General features: G+C 46.6%; 1 protein-coding gene across 1 annotated transcript; it reads right to left on the reverse strand.

Annotated features, from left to right (window-relative positions):
• Nucleotides 1–4,157: 4,157 nt before the first annotated feature.
• Nucleotides 4,158–4,907, reverse strand: LOC136455139 (uncharacterized). The gene has a single exon (XM_066455284.1). It carries the CDS (start codon nt 4,905–4,907, stop codon nt 4,158–4,160), a length of 750 nt encoding a protein of 249 aa, XP_066311381.1.
• Between the last annotated feature and the right edge of the window lie 9,872 nt (nt 4,908–14,779).

Consider the following 14,779-nt stretch of genomic DNA (forward strand, 5'->3'; position numbering starts at 1 on the left):
CAGAGGGTTTTGCACCCCGAGATCGAGTCGACTACTTGATCTATACGTGGCAAAGGAAATGGATCCTTTGGACACACCATGTTAAGACTCGTGTAGTCAACACATAGTCTCTATTTCCCATTCTTTTTTTCTACAAGGATGGGATTGGCTAACCACTCAGGATGATACACTTCCTTGATGAATTTGGTCACCAAAAGCTTCGCGATCTCCTCACCGATGGCCCTGTGCTTCTCCTCATTGAAGCAACGTAGGTGCTGCTTTACCAACTTAGAGCCTAGCCTGATCTTCAAGGCGCGCTCGGCGACTTCCCTCAGAATGCCTGGCATGTCTGAGGGATTTCATGCGAAGATATCTCTATTGGCGCTGAGGAAGTCGACTAGCGCACTTTCCTATTTGGAAGAAAGTGTGGTGCCGATGCGCACCACTTTGTCCTCAGAGCTGCTAGGGTCTATGAGGACCTCCTTGATACCCTCCATGGGCTCAAAAGATCCAGTCGATCGCTTGGAGTCGAGTGCTTCCTTGGCGGTCCCCTCCTTGATGACCGTGAGCTCCTTGGAGATGATAATGATGTTGAGGCCACTACCTTCATCCATCAGCACCTTAGTGAGCCGCTTTGTGCTGATGATCGGGTCGACCACGAGCGAGTACCTTCCCGGCTGTGGAACGCTCTCTGGGTGGTCGGATCAGTCAAAGGTGATGACAGACTCCGACCACCAAAGGAAAGATGATGTGGTTGGCTCGGTCGTGTAGACCTCACAACGCGCGAGCTTTCGGCGGCGCTTGGAGTCATAAGTCACCTCCCCATCGAAGATCATGAGGCAACATCTGGCGTCAAAAAGCCACCATCCTTCCCCTTAGCGTCGTCTGCCACCAGCTCATGCTTCTTCCTCTGGTCCCCCTTTTTGGAGCCATCAGATAGGAAACACTTCAAGAGGGCGTAGTCCTTTATAGGTGCTTGACTGGGAAGGCATGGTTCAGGCACGGCCCCTCGAATAGCTTCTTGAAGTGGTCGAGAGCACCCTTGGCGGGCGCTCAGTCACCTTTCCACTAGGTAGTGGCCACGAGCGAGCCCCTGTGTCACTGTTTGTTCTTCTTCTTGTTTGGGCAGTTGGAGGCACTCTCATCAGCGTCCTCGTCCTGCTTAGCTTTGCCCTTGGGGCGGTCAAAAATTGCTCTGACCACCTCCTCGCCTGAGGCATGGCTGGTCATGATGTTGAGGAGCTCCTTAGTGGTCCGAGGGCCCTTGTGTCCTAGCTTGTGGACCAGAGACTTGTACGTGGTCCTGGACAGGAAGGCTCTGATGATGTCGGTGTTGGCGACGTCACGCAACTCGTTGCTTTGCCTAGAGAAGTGCCAGATGTACTCATGAAGAGTTTCCCTGGACTTTTGTCGATAATTCTTTAGATCCCAGGGGTTCCCAGGGCGTGTGTAGGTGCCTTGAAAATTTTCGACAAAGATCTCCTTTAGATCCGCCTAGCTTTGAATTTGGTTGGGCGGAAGGTGCTCCCACCATGTTCGTGTTGAATCGGCCAGGAACAAGGGGAGGTCGTGGATAATGAAGTAATCACTCTCCACACCGCTAGCTTGATAAGCAAGCCGGTAATCTTTGAGCCATAGGCCAGGGTTCGTTTCCCTAGAGTATTTTTGGGATGTTGGTCGGTGGTCGATACCATAATGAGAAATCCACGTTGAGGATGTGCTGGCCAAAATCTGAGGGCCCTAGTAGATCGGGGCTCGAGCTCCAATCCTCACCACTATCGTAGCGTCTGCCACGATGAGGGTGGTAGCCATGGCCGACCTCCTCTCTCTTGTCCCCCATCCGTGGCTACGGGTGTCCACGGTGTTACGTGCATCATGGTTGGGGCCAAGACGCTCATGCACCGGGACCATGGCAAGCCCCCCTATCGCGTGATGCCTGGTGGATGGATACGTCCTGGCCATGTCATCCCAAAGACACGTGCTGACTGGCATTGAGCTCGTGTCACCGAGACAATGAGTTTTTCGCCTGCTGCTCCGCTGTGCGCTCGAGCAGAATGCGGATCTCATGATGGGCCTGATGGTCTTCGGATGTCGCGGGCTTCGAGAGCCCTTGGAGCAAGGCCACCATGGTAGCTATGTTCTTGCTTGCCCTGGTGAAGTGCGGGAGGCCTTCGTCGTCCTCGATGATCCTTTGGTTTACGTCACGGATGATGGCATGTGCACGGCCACCGTCTCCATGGCGTTCGATCTTGTGCTCGAGCTCCACATGCTCCTGCTCTATCTAGAGTCGTGCATCCTTGATCTCCTTGTGTTGTGCCCTCAGCTGGTCCACCCATAGGCGAGGCAAGGCCTCTGCATCTCCCTCGACCTCATCATCGGGGTCATATGTAGGAGTAGCCCCTCCCTCACAGACACTTTTGACATGTCCCTCGTGGGTGCCTGCCATGAAGCATTCTCACGAGGGGTGGTGGCTTCCCCTACTGGAGTTAGAGTCAAAGATCATCTCTGAATCTCCCACGAGAAGGTCGTGGAAGGATTCCGTGACGTAGTTCGGCATACCCACGAATTCATCATCCGTGGGGGATGGGTGCATGCGCTGTGCCATAGGTGACCAATGGTCCTTGTGGCGTTGCATAGATCGAACGGGAATGCTGTCGGGGCGCTCCGGGTGAGGTGTTCCAGGGAGAGCGGTTCCCCTTTGGCAAGCTATGTCATGATGTTGGCAAACAAGAAGGTGAGGTAGCACAGGTCCTCCCAGGACGGTCGGGGTCCTAGGAAGGCATCGAGCTGGCGCTCCAGCCTCCCGTAATCAAAGCTGAGGAGCTAGTCTCTTTCGGGGCACGGGCCTTCGGGGCATGTAGCTGCAGCTCTTTGAGGGCCTCGATGGTTGCGTCGAGGCTGGTGGAGCGAAAAAGTTGGACGGGGGTGGGAGCCTACGCCAGCTCTCCCTCCACGATGATGAAGAAATCTAGGCTCCCGAAGTGCACGTGCATGCCCAGGACCCAGCTGACGCCATGGCTAGCCATCCATGGCCTGCTGTGGACAACGAGATGTGCAAAAGGCCCCTACCTAGCACGCCAACTATCGGTGTTTCGAATCACCGACTAGTAAATTTATGATTTGCGTGTCTAGCTCGGATGGTGTACTCGGAGGACACAAGAATTTATACTGGTTTGGACAAAATATCCCTACATCCAGTCTACTGCTGCTCGTGTTATCGACACTTGTTTGTACTAAGGGTTACAAACGGGCGAGAGAGGGAGTAGGTCCTAAGTCTCTGGTGAAAGGGTCGAACGGAGTTGAGTCTCGTTGAGCTCGTTCAGCCCTTCAGCGTTGCCCTTCATGGAGCGTTCTACTTTTCCTTGTATAGATGAAGGGGAAGGAGTAGGTTAAACGAGAGAGAGAGAAGCGAGGAGGAAGAAGGCCCCCGGGGTCACGGCGCCCTTCATCTCCTTTACGTAGGTCCCGCTGGTCCTATAGATGATGACAGGGATGGCTCCATGTCATGACCCTATTCATCACTAGCACTATACACTGGCGTCGTCAACTGGTCGTGGCGCTCCATTCTGTCCTGGCGGACAACATGGTTAGCAGATACCCTGTCAGAAGTCGTACCGACACTATTGGCGATGTGAATCCTTAGGTATGGCCCGTCGTGGCTCCGGGTCACATCAACACGCGCCTACTCCCTTTCTGGCGTTAGAAGTTTGACACTAGGTTCGTACTATTAGACTCATAGTGGTTGGGGTGGTACGGACCCCCATTGGGCGAGGCGGAATCCCCCTTCGAGGGGTCTGGCGAGGCGAAGTTCGTGCCCTATGGGTCGGGCGAGACGGAGCCCGCGCCCTCAGGGTCAGGCGAGACGGAGCCCATACCTTCAGGGTTGGGCGAGACTGAAATACGCTCTTGACCATCGGGCGAGTTAGCGTTCGCGGCCATCAACTTCCTTCTTCCAGGTATCCCTAATACTAATACCCGACACCAGTGGCGGACCCAGGATTTGAAACCAGGATAGTCTTAGTCAAAAAAATTCATGTACAACACGACAAAATTCAAAGAAAAAGTTCAGTAAAATGGCTATAAATTAACCAAATTGAGATAATACAATTGAAAGGTTCAAAACTTATAGATTATACTAAGATAAGGTCTTACATAAATAAGAGATTACAATACAAGTTCTAGTTCAAGGCTTTTGCTTTGCGCTTTCTCATTGCCATAAAAGCATGAACTATGCCATCCTCGCTTACAGTGGAGAATATATCACGCTCAATAAAGGTAACCAAACAATCATTCAATAACCTATCACTCATACTATTTCTCATCTTATTCTTCACTAAACACAATGCAGAGAATACTCTTTCAACACTTGCTGTCGCCACTGGTAAGATCAATGCTAATTTAAGGACTAAGTACACCAAACCATATAATTCATGTTTCTTAGTGTCAACAAGCTTGTTAGAGAGCTCACCGAGGTTGTTCAGTCCTTCAAATCTATCATCCATTCTCACATCTTCAATATATGTGCCAAGTTGAATTTCAAGTGTCCTCAAAGCAGAACTTGAAAAATCTTTGGGATAAAAAGTTGCAGGCTTAAGGATTTTCTGAGCATCAAATGAGACAAATGAATTGGAGGGATTCAATGCTGATATACAAATAAGCAACTCCCTACTAACCTCATCAAACCGATTCTCAAGCTCTTGATGAATTCTATCAATAATACCAATATACACTTCTCTTCTATAGTGATCATCAATTGTTTGTACAGGATAAAAGCGATGGGATCTTCCATGAGGCTCATATTTGCTATCCATTGCAGGAACATCAATAGAATATTCGATGCAAAATGATTTAACCTTTTCTAAGAAATCTTTCCACGCATTAGACCTCAATTGTTGGAACCTTCTCTTTGCCACACCAACAAGTGCCATTGCATTAACAATATCTTGGTCTCTCTTTTGCAAAGATTGAGACAACTCATTTGTGTACCCAAGAATCACAAGCATCAAGTGGGCATTGAAAACAAACTCAAATGACTCTAAAGTCAGAACCATAGCATGTATGTTTGGCCAATCATCTCTTTGTGTGGGATCCTTTCCAAGAGTTATGAGTACTTCCCGAATGGTAGAATACATGTCAATGATATGCAAAACAGTTCTATAATGAGAACCCCACCTAGTATCACCAGGCCTAGCCAATCCCATCTCTTGATTTAACCCACTTCCACTTCTATTTCACCCAATTGGTGGAGCACAAGTTGCAACTTTTTTGCTTCATGCTTCTGAAAAAGAAATGCTATATTTGATTTCTTCATGCCTCAACTTCCTGAAAAATTACAATAATTTCCATTCAATTCTAGGCTCACAGAAGATAGATCTACAATCCCTAATCGGCTAAGTCTTCTGAAAAATGACAAGAAATTTAATCCAATGAATTGGTGGAGACCAGGACAGACAGACACAGACCGACAGAGGCGCTGCAGGGGACCGGGGAAGGGCGGACGGCCACTGCCGCGCTGGCGTAGCCAGCTGCCTGCTGTGCAGTGCTGGACTGCTGGCCGGCGAGGCCACTAGGGATCTGGCGCTGCCGCGCTGGACGCCTGGAGCCCTGGACGGCCGCTGGGCGCTGGCAGGGCGGGCGGGCCGGCTGGGTGGGGGCGCCGGGGCGGCGCCGCAGCGGCTCCGCGGCTGGCTCCTCGGTGGCTCGGTCGCGTCACTGCTGGCCGGCGTCCGGCGAGGCCACCACGGATCTGGCGGTTGCGGAGGCGGAGGCGGAGAGGCAGTGCCGCGCTGGACGCCTGGACGGCCGCGGGGTGGGGGCGCCGTGGCGGCTCCACAGCTGGCTCCTTGGTCGCGCGCGCGGGCGCGCGGCGCGCCTGACTCGCGAGCGTCGGCCATCGGGACTCGGGAGGGAAGGGAGCGGACAGTGGAGTCGCGGACGCGGAGACGGCTTCGCTCGGCCGCTCGGCGCTCGCGGTCTTGACCGGGAAAGAGGAGCAATGGGCCAAAAATTCATGGGCTGCGCGAAGTACTAAAATTTTTTTGGGCCAAATTCCAGGGTAGTCCTGGGCCTACCTGGACTACCCATTGGGCCCGCCATTGCCCGACACTAAGGCCTAAGAGTATCTCCATTAGATATCTTAACTAATTTCCTATACTTCAAAAATATTACTTTAGAAGGTGTAAGAGTATTTTTATCATATATCTTATCTCTAATCTTCTATACTTTAGAAGTAGTATTTTAGAAGATGGAAATGATACAATAGATGTCTTATCTCATCTTCTATATATCTATAAAGGAGACAACATCTCTTCCATATTCCTATAGAAATACAGAAGAAGTTTTTTTAAATAATTTGCTATAGTGATACTCTCTTAAATTGATTTTAAGGGTATTCTTCTAGATTAGTTTCTAGAAGATGTAATATTAGGAGATACAATATAAGGATATGGCGGAGATACTTAGGCTCTATTTGGTTCATTTGTTAGCTCTAAAAAGTTGCTATAAATTATATATTGTGAAAAGAGTTATTAGCTGTTTGGATGAAACATACTCTATGTCTCTATCTTCCCTGAAAAAGCTATGGAACAACTCTCAATTTTCACCTATTTGAAAAGGCAGAAAGCTGAAAGTCGACAGTAGGGTTCAATGTACTTCAAAAATTATACTACGTCAAAGCAAATGCTTCTGGATAAAATTAATAGTTTCAGCTTTTATCTATTGGTTTGTTTTCTGTTCTTTTTAAAAGCAAAAACATTTTTTGGAACCAAACCAAACATAACTTAGCATGGATTCCCATGGAACAGCAGAACACCTATGACTGAGCCGTGGAAATCAAGGAATTCTCTCGATCATCTGGGTCTGGGTACAGGGTTCCCACGTTGAAGAGTTGAAACTCGAAAGATGAACTGTCCATAGTCCATACCATGTTTGAAAGACATGCTACGGTGGAAGACAGTCTCCGGTCGGCAGAAAAATTTTCCAGTCGCTCGGCCGCCGACGGTCAATCTCGTGGGGCTAGCAGGAGCTCTGAACCGGGTCCGGTGACCCCGGGGCTGCGCAAACCAGCAACCGTCCAGGTGTCCGTGGTAGTTGGGCAGGGCTGCTCCTGCTCGTCGCTGGTGTGACCGTGTGACGCACACAGGATGACACGACGGCGTGCGCTGACGGGCCACACCATGTTTTGGTGAATGGTGACTTGGGCTCGTGGTCGTTTATTCTCGAAGCTTCCAGGGAGTCTTTCGGTTGTTTGAAATCGAAATCGAATGAGCTCGGAAAGTATACTCCTACAACTCTCTAAGCTTTTGGGCCTTCGTCTTCGGCCTGGCTTGCTAATGCTTTCTGGGCACACAAGATTACTTGGGCTTCCCTGAAAGAATAGTTTGTTGGGCCTACAGTTGCTGTGTTCTAAAATGTGCAAGCGACAACTCGCGTCCCGATCTATTATGTGGCCCAATTCACAATCGCGCACGAGTGGGAATATGGGATTTCATTGTCGGATCGATACCAGGCACCACCAGCCCAGCCTGCTGAAGACCTTGCAGCCTTGCTTGGTTTTTTTTTTTTGAAACGAACCGAGCAGATGAGCTACCGATTATACTGATAAATAAAGAAAAAGCAGCCTTGCTTTATTTTTTTTGAGAGAAAGAGTGCATTCATTCATCAATAGAGTAATTACATTCTAGTTCCAGAAGCTCTAATACAAAAAGGAAACTTTTCTCTCCAGACCACACTATGCAAAGTACGTCTTGCTAATTGAGCTAATTTGTGAGCTACTCTATTGCACTCTCTCCTAATTTTACTAAACCTCACATCAGAAAGCATCCTCGTAGCATGTTTAATCTTCTTCGCAATATTTGAATATCCGACTCAATTATAGTTGGCCTTTTTGTCCATTCCGCTGCTTGCTTCGTGACTTCATACGCTACTGGATTCAGGTTTTTTGCCGAGTGCGGCACTCGTCAAAGAACACATGGAAAAAAAATGATCGGCAAAGCCCTCTTTGTCGAGTGTCTTTTATCGGGCACTCGGCAAAGAAAAGTGACCGTCACGGTGCCGGCCCCGTTGACGGTCGCTTTGCCGAGTACCAACCCTGCAGGCACTCGGCAATTTTTTTTTTAAAAAAATTCTTTGTCGAGTGCCCTCTATCCGGCCCTTGACAAAGATGTTTTATTTTTTTTCTAAAAATTCTTTGCCAAGTGCCTCCTGGCCGGCGCTCGGCAAAGTTTGAATTTTTTTAAAAAAATTCTTTGTCGAGTGCCCTCTGGCCGGCACTCGGCAAAGTTTGATTTTTTTTTAAAAAAATCTTTGCTGAGTACCATGGTCATGGCACTCGGCAAAGCTGGAAAAATGGTTTTCCGAGCGCCCATTTTTCCAGCTTTGCCAAGTGATGTGACCATGGCACTCGGCAACGGGGTCCTTTGTCGAGTGCAACACTCGGCAAAGTGACCCAAAACGGCAATTTTTTTACATTCCATCATAACAAATAAATTCATACAAACATATATTACATATATATATCTCATCCATCACATATATATCCCATTCATCACATATATATCTCATCCATCACATATATATCTCATCCATCCACACATCCATCCGCACATATCACATCCATCACAATATACATCACATATATAATAATAAGTGCTCAAGTCCATCCAAATAAATTCACAAGTCCATCAAAGTCCACAAGTACATCACAAGTATATCACAAGTCCATCATCAAGTGAACAACAAATGAAAAAAAATACAATGTGCACTCATCTCGGGCACTGCGACTATGGTGAAGGCCCAGCTCCATCATTCGGAGGTGCATGAGGTGGATTATTCGAACCACCGTCAGATAGAGACTACACAAAGAAGAAAAGACTGCATGTGAGACAAGATTATTTGGATAGCTAATCTAGAAAGGTAGAGGCCATACAAGCAAAGCATAAGCAAAAGTAAAAAACTTTCATACTCACAGGAGTAGCTGCAGCTGCAGGACGCGGAGGCGGAGGTGGAACCAATAGCCCAGCTGACAGAGAGAAGCCCACACGTTGCCTAAGCCCTTGTAGGAACTCCGTAATGTCCATCAGCCTCTGCGCCTGGGCCTGTCGCTCGGCCCGCTCGGCCTCCAGCTGGACCGCCATCCTCTGCTGCCTGGCCTCCAGCTCCTGACATTGCCTCTTTTCTTATTCTAGCCGAACCTGCAATATTTCACTCCAATGTTTCAGTAATGCAAAGCTAATTAAGGTGTGTAAAGATCAATGTATGACGAGTAAAATATAAATAACCTCGAGTGCGTCGACTCGGTGCTATGCAGCGGTCGGCCGTGTGTGAATGGCCGGGCTCTCGCTCGTGCTTCGTGCTCGGATCTGGGAGAGAGAGAGGGAGTAGAGGCCGTGTCGATGACGCCATCGCCAAGCCAGAACCGCCCATGCTTCTTACCTTGTCCCACCCTCATGATGGCCTCTCCATCGAAGTCCTAGGTGCTCGGATCGTGGTCTGGCTCATGGAGTGACCTCGTCATCTCAGTGTACTCACTGATGCGGGAGTGGACGCTCGGGTTCATGTATGCCTCGGGCGGGTCCTCCAGGTTGAAGGAGATGTCGAACATCGCCTTGCCCTTATGGGCCATACACCATGCCTAGAAGTCCGAGCAAGCCTGGCCACTATGTGACGCCGACTGCGAGAAAGACAGCACGATGATTAGAAATCAGGCAGAAGTGAGCGTCACAATAGATAAATGAATTCGTATACCCATGCTTGTTTGTATCCGGCGAGGCTGCGACTGTCTTGATGGTGTGCTAGACCTTGCATCTACAAATGACGGTCCTGGGCATCCCTGTGCATCTTGAGGTACTCCTCCGTGAACCACCTCTCCACCACCATCGCCCAGCACTCGGGATACGCTTGGCACCACCAGGGAATCATCTACACGTCATCAAGTATTGGACATATAAGAAGATCAAATTAAACCAACTTAATCTAAAAATGAATCAATATTGATGTTCTTCATTTACCTTAAGGTACTGCTCCCGGGTCAGCTGCATCTCTCTTGTGTCTTTCTTGGTTTTCCTCTCTCCAAGCTTCGACTCGTAGTAGGTTACGATGGCCGGATGCGCACCTCGTGTTGCATGTCGGTGATGAGTTTTTATAGGCTTTGGTAGTCACCTGCTCTGCCCTGGCCTCAAATCCCTCCTCGCATCTGTAATAAGTCTGCATACAAAAGCGATGTATCCATTCATTATTTCAAGAAAAGTCCAATGAATGCGACGTATTGAGCAATGTTGTGTGAGGGAGACTTACCCAAAACTCTGCCTTCACCCGCGCCGCCTTGTTGGGGTACTCCGCATCGAGGGCGACGGCGTAGTGGTCAAACGAGTAGGCTGGCTCCGTCTTCAATGCGTACGTGACAATGCCGGGGAAGTGTTGCCTGCACAGAAGACCCAGGATGCCGTTGACTAGCCGTGCGCTACCACCTGACACAACCACCCAGTTCCTGCACAAGTGATTAAAAAAATTATTAGTTTTTTCATCATATCATATGAAATAGTGGTGATAACATATAAAGTTACTTACTTTTGCCCTTCGGGGCGAATCACTGGACGTTGGTGAGGAAGCGGAACCTGTGCGAGGCTCGCGGGACCTCGCAAGTAGACACTCGAAGAGGAGTCGGAGGAAGCGGAACCCATGCCTGCCGCCTCGCACTCGTCGTCCTCATGCGGCCCCTCCTCCTCGTCCGTCTGCCGAACCAGCTCCTCATCTGACTCGTCCACGGGCGCCACCTCCTCCTCTAGCTCCTCCTCATGCGGCGTGGGAGGAGATGGCCCCCTCCTGCGGCTGGCGGTCCTCCTCCTCCTCCTCCTGTCTGATGCCTCAGCCGCCCCCTTCGCCTCCTCCTGCAGCCAGCGTGGTCTTTGGTAAATCGAGTTCACGGACCTATGACGGTCGCCCGCCATCTTTGTTCAATCACTTGCAATAAAAAAGAAAAACAAGACGTAATTAGAAATAGGTGCAAAAATGAACAAAACATAAGTAGCTCCTTGGCACAAAGCTGGCGGAATAAGTAGCTCAACTCTGCCAGCACTTGTTTAGATGCAGCGCTCCTTGGAAATTTTTATAAGGTTTTACGTCGTCCCGTCCCCGCGTGCAAGGTCTGTTTAGATGCAGCGCTGCCAGGCAAATGCATCCTGACGACAGCGTCAAAATCGGACGCCTGGGATGGATGCCTGGACACAAATTTAGCTAGCTCCCATACAAACAGGCCCTAATTTTGTTTATGTTGTGATGGGCTCAATGTTGCTTATGAAAACAAGTAGTAAGATTTTTTTAGAATGAGTTACATATATATATTTTTATATATGAATGTATGAGAACCGTTAAAATTATAATTAGTTTCTTCAGTTGTTGTAGCTCATCGCTTGATACAATGTGCAAGAACTGTAACACATAAGAAAAAAGTCTACCAATGAAAACATATATATATATATATATATATATATATATATATATATATATATATATATATATATGTATATATGCCTTTACTTGGTTTTGTTTTTTGTATGATGTTTAGCTAGATGTTCATTCATATTCATATCCTCGCAAAAAAATAATGTTCATTCATATAATTTGACAAGTCATAATGAAATAGAAAGATTTGATTGAAATGCTTGAACTAACCACAGGGAAAGTTAACCCCATTCCAGTACAATAAGTGCTCATTAATTTTGAAGAAGACCCATCGTGCTATCTTCTCTATTAATATTCAAAGAATCTTGGATATTAACTATGTTATATCACTAAAAAATGAGTTCACACTTTTTTATTTAGCATTTTTCCTTTTCTCCGACATATCTATGGCTTGACACTGTTTCTAGATGGGGTAGATACATCTGTTTTTTCACAAATAATCGGTCATTTTTCTTCTTCTCTAACATTGTAAGGCTTCTCAGTACTTCTAGATGGTAGGTAGATACTTATCTGCTCTTTTCACAAATAGTCGGTGAAACAGAGAGATTATTTGGACAAACTGTAGGTAAATGACCAGCCTTAGATCCAAGGAAATTGTGCATGGAAGAGAGATGTAATCGAAACTTATCTATTCTAGAAGAGAGCACATGAAAAATACAGTGAGACATTCGCATAAAGAAACGGTACAGAAGCATACAACTATACATTGAGCGACTAAATTAGTTGTCATCAATATATTTGCAGAGTCAACTATACACCAGATTAATTAAACTGTATATGATCATATCAACTAATAACTACTCCATCCGTCCCAAAAAAAAAGCAAGACACACTATAGGATTTGTAGGACATGTTAGTGGTCAAGCAAAAATGAATCAAAGGATCAGACCAGAGCTGGTGCCGAGGACAATCCGCGCGACGTCCACGACGAGCTGCTGGTAGTGGCCGGGACGCCTCCTCCTCCTCCTCCTTCTTCCTCCTCCTTCTCTTCCTCCTTCTTCCTCCTTCTTCCTCTCCTCCTCTCTTTCTCCTCCACCTCCGGCGGCGCGGGCGCGAGCGCAGGCACGGGCGGGCGCGTTTGTGTGGTGTGTGTGGGCCGGCTAGGCCGGGAGGTTAAATCCCCCCTTTGCCGAGTGCCCCCGATCTGGCACCCGGCAAAGTTTTTTTTTAATTTTTTAATTCTTTGCCGAGTGCCACCTAGTCTGGCACTCGACAAAGAGTTTTTTTTTTAAAAATCTTTGCCGAGTGCCCCCGGACTGGCACTCGACAAAGAGGGGTTTTTAATTTTTTTTAAAAAAATCTTTGCCGAGTGTCATACGTCCTGGCGGTGATTTGCCGAGTGTCATTTTTTGACACTCGGCAAACCATATTTTATTTTCCATTTTGACCTCCAAACTTTTTTTGCAGTCCTCATACAATACCTGACACTCCATATTCCAATGTGGCACATTTCTCGGACTTTTTCTATATTTATTTAATTTATTTCATTTAATTGAATTTTCTTAAACAATTCAAATTATAACTGCTAGTCATTTGAATAATGAAAAAAATGAATGAAAAAATAATATTCATGTTATTTAGTATAATGTGAGGCCGTATCTAGGACCCGACCACCAATTTCAAACATCTTATTCACGAAACATGACCACGAACTTGAGGTCGAGTTGTTTTTAAATTCTATAAAAAGCAAACGAAGTCCGAAAATCATGAAACTTGTCAAGATGTCATGATATCATATGTGGAGGTCGTGATAAAAATTTGAGAAGGTTTCGCGCAAGTTGTCACGTACGATGCTTGCAAACCGAAGAATCTCCGAAGAAGTTTCATTATTTCGTGAAGAGACCGACGAGGTGGTAAGCATCGTACGTGACAACGTGCACGAAATCTTCTGAAATTTTTATCATAACCTCCACATACGATATCACGACATCTCAACAAGTTTCATGATTTTCGAACTTCGTTTGCTTTTTATAGAATTTAAAACACTTCGCACACAAGTTCGCGGTCATGTTTCGTGAACAAGATGTCCAAAATTTTGGGTCCGTTCCTGGATACGGCCTCACACTACACTCAGTAACATGACTATCATTTTTTGAATCATTAAATTCCATTATTCGTACCACGTGCAGTTCAAATTTATATTTTTCAAAAAAAATTCAAGTAAACGAAATAAAGTAACTAAATATATCAAAAAGCCACAAAAAATCCCCAAATTCTAACGAGGAGTTCCTGGTACTTTAAAAGGGCTGCACAAAAAATTTGGAGGTCAAAAACAAAAAAAAAACTTTGCCGAGCGCCGGGGCATGGCACTCGGCAAATGGGGTCTTTGCCGAGTGCCAAGAATAAGGCGCTTGGCAAAGAGGGTTTTTTTAATTTTTTTTAGAAAATTTTTCTTTGCCGAGTGTCTTCACAAGGGCACTCGGCAAAGGTATTTAAAAAAATATATATATTTAATTCCTCTTTTTGCCGATTGCCGAAGCTGTTAGGCACTCGGCAAAGACATTTCAAAAAAAAAATTAAATCTTTGCCGAACGCCGTGTCAGGGGCACTCGGCAAAGTATTTTCTAAAAAAAATCTTTGCTGAATGCCTAACAGCAGGCACTTGGCAAAGAAGGACGTGGCCGAACACCGTTACATGGGGCAGCCTATGCCGAGTGCCTGCGCTTTTGCCGAGAACCTGACACTCGGTAAAGAAGTTCTTTGACGAGTGCCCTTTTTTACCGAGTGCACGACACTCGATAAAGAATTCTTTGCCGAGTGCAGCACTCGGCAAAAAAGGTCTTTGCCGAGTGCTCGATTTTTGACACTCGGCAAAGCAGTTTGCACTCGGCAAAGACCCTGTTTCCAGTAGTGATAACATGCTTCAGCTTTTGCCTCTTCAACTGTTGCACACTTTTTATTTACACTGCAGGATGATAAAGAGTACTCTGCCCGAATGGTCTCTGATAAGAAGCAGCCTTGCTTTGTTGTGTTCACGAGATTTCTCAAGTCTTACACAACTGTGTGCAAGACTAGCGTAGCGTGAACTGAGCCTATCTTAGCTTGTTAGATTCTTATATGGTGCATGTTCATTTTGATTTAATCCATCGACTTGATGCAGGTACATGCTAACTTTGTTAATATCGAAATTTATCATTTTTTTAGATAATATAAAAACATCCGGTTTCATCTCCACAAAGACCACAAGTGATGAATCAAACGTGCCAAAAATAGCACTCGAGTGGACCAAGACGCAAATCACGCGAGGATCAAAGAATACATTAGTAGAAGTACACAAATGACAATATTTCACGTTCAGAAATCGCATAGTAGTAGTATATAATAACAAAAACAAATTATC

This window comes from Miscanthus floridulus, chromosome 5, assembly GCF_019320115.1.
Source record: "Miscanthus floridulus cultivar M001 chromosome 5, ASM1932011v1, whole genome shotgun sequence".
In the NCBI taxonomy this organism is placed as follows: Eukaryota; Viridiplantae; Streptophyta; class Magnoliopsida; order Poales; family Poaceae; genus Miscanthus; species Miscanthus floridulus.

Excerpts from the sequence above, each read along its gene's own strand:
- LOC136455139 (XM_066455284.1), bottom strand. The coding sequence starts at position 4,907 with ATGGCACTTGTTGGTGTGGCAAAGAGAAGGTTCCAACAATTGAGGTCT.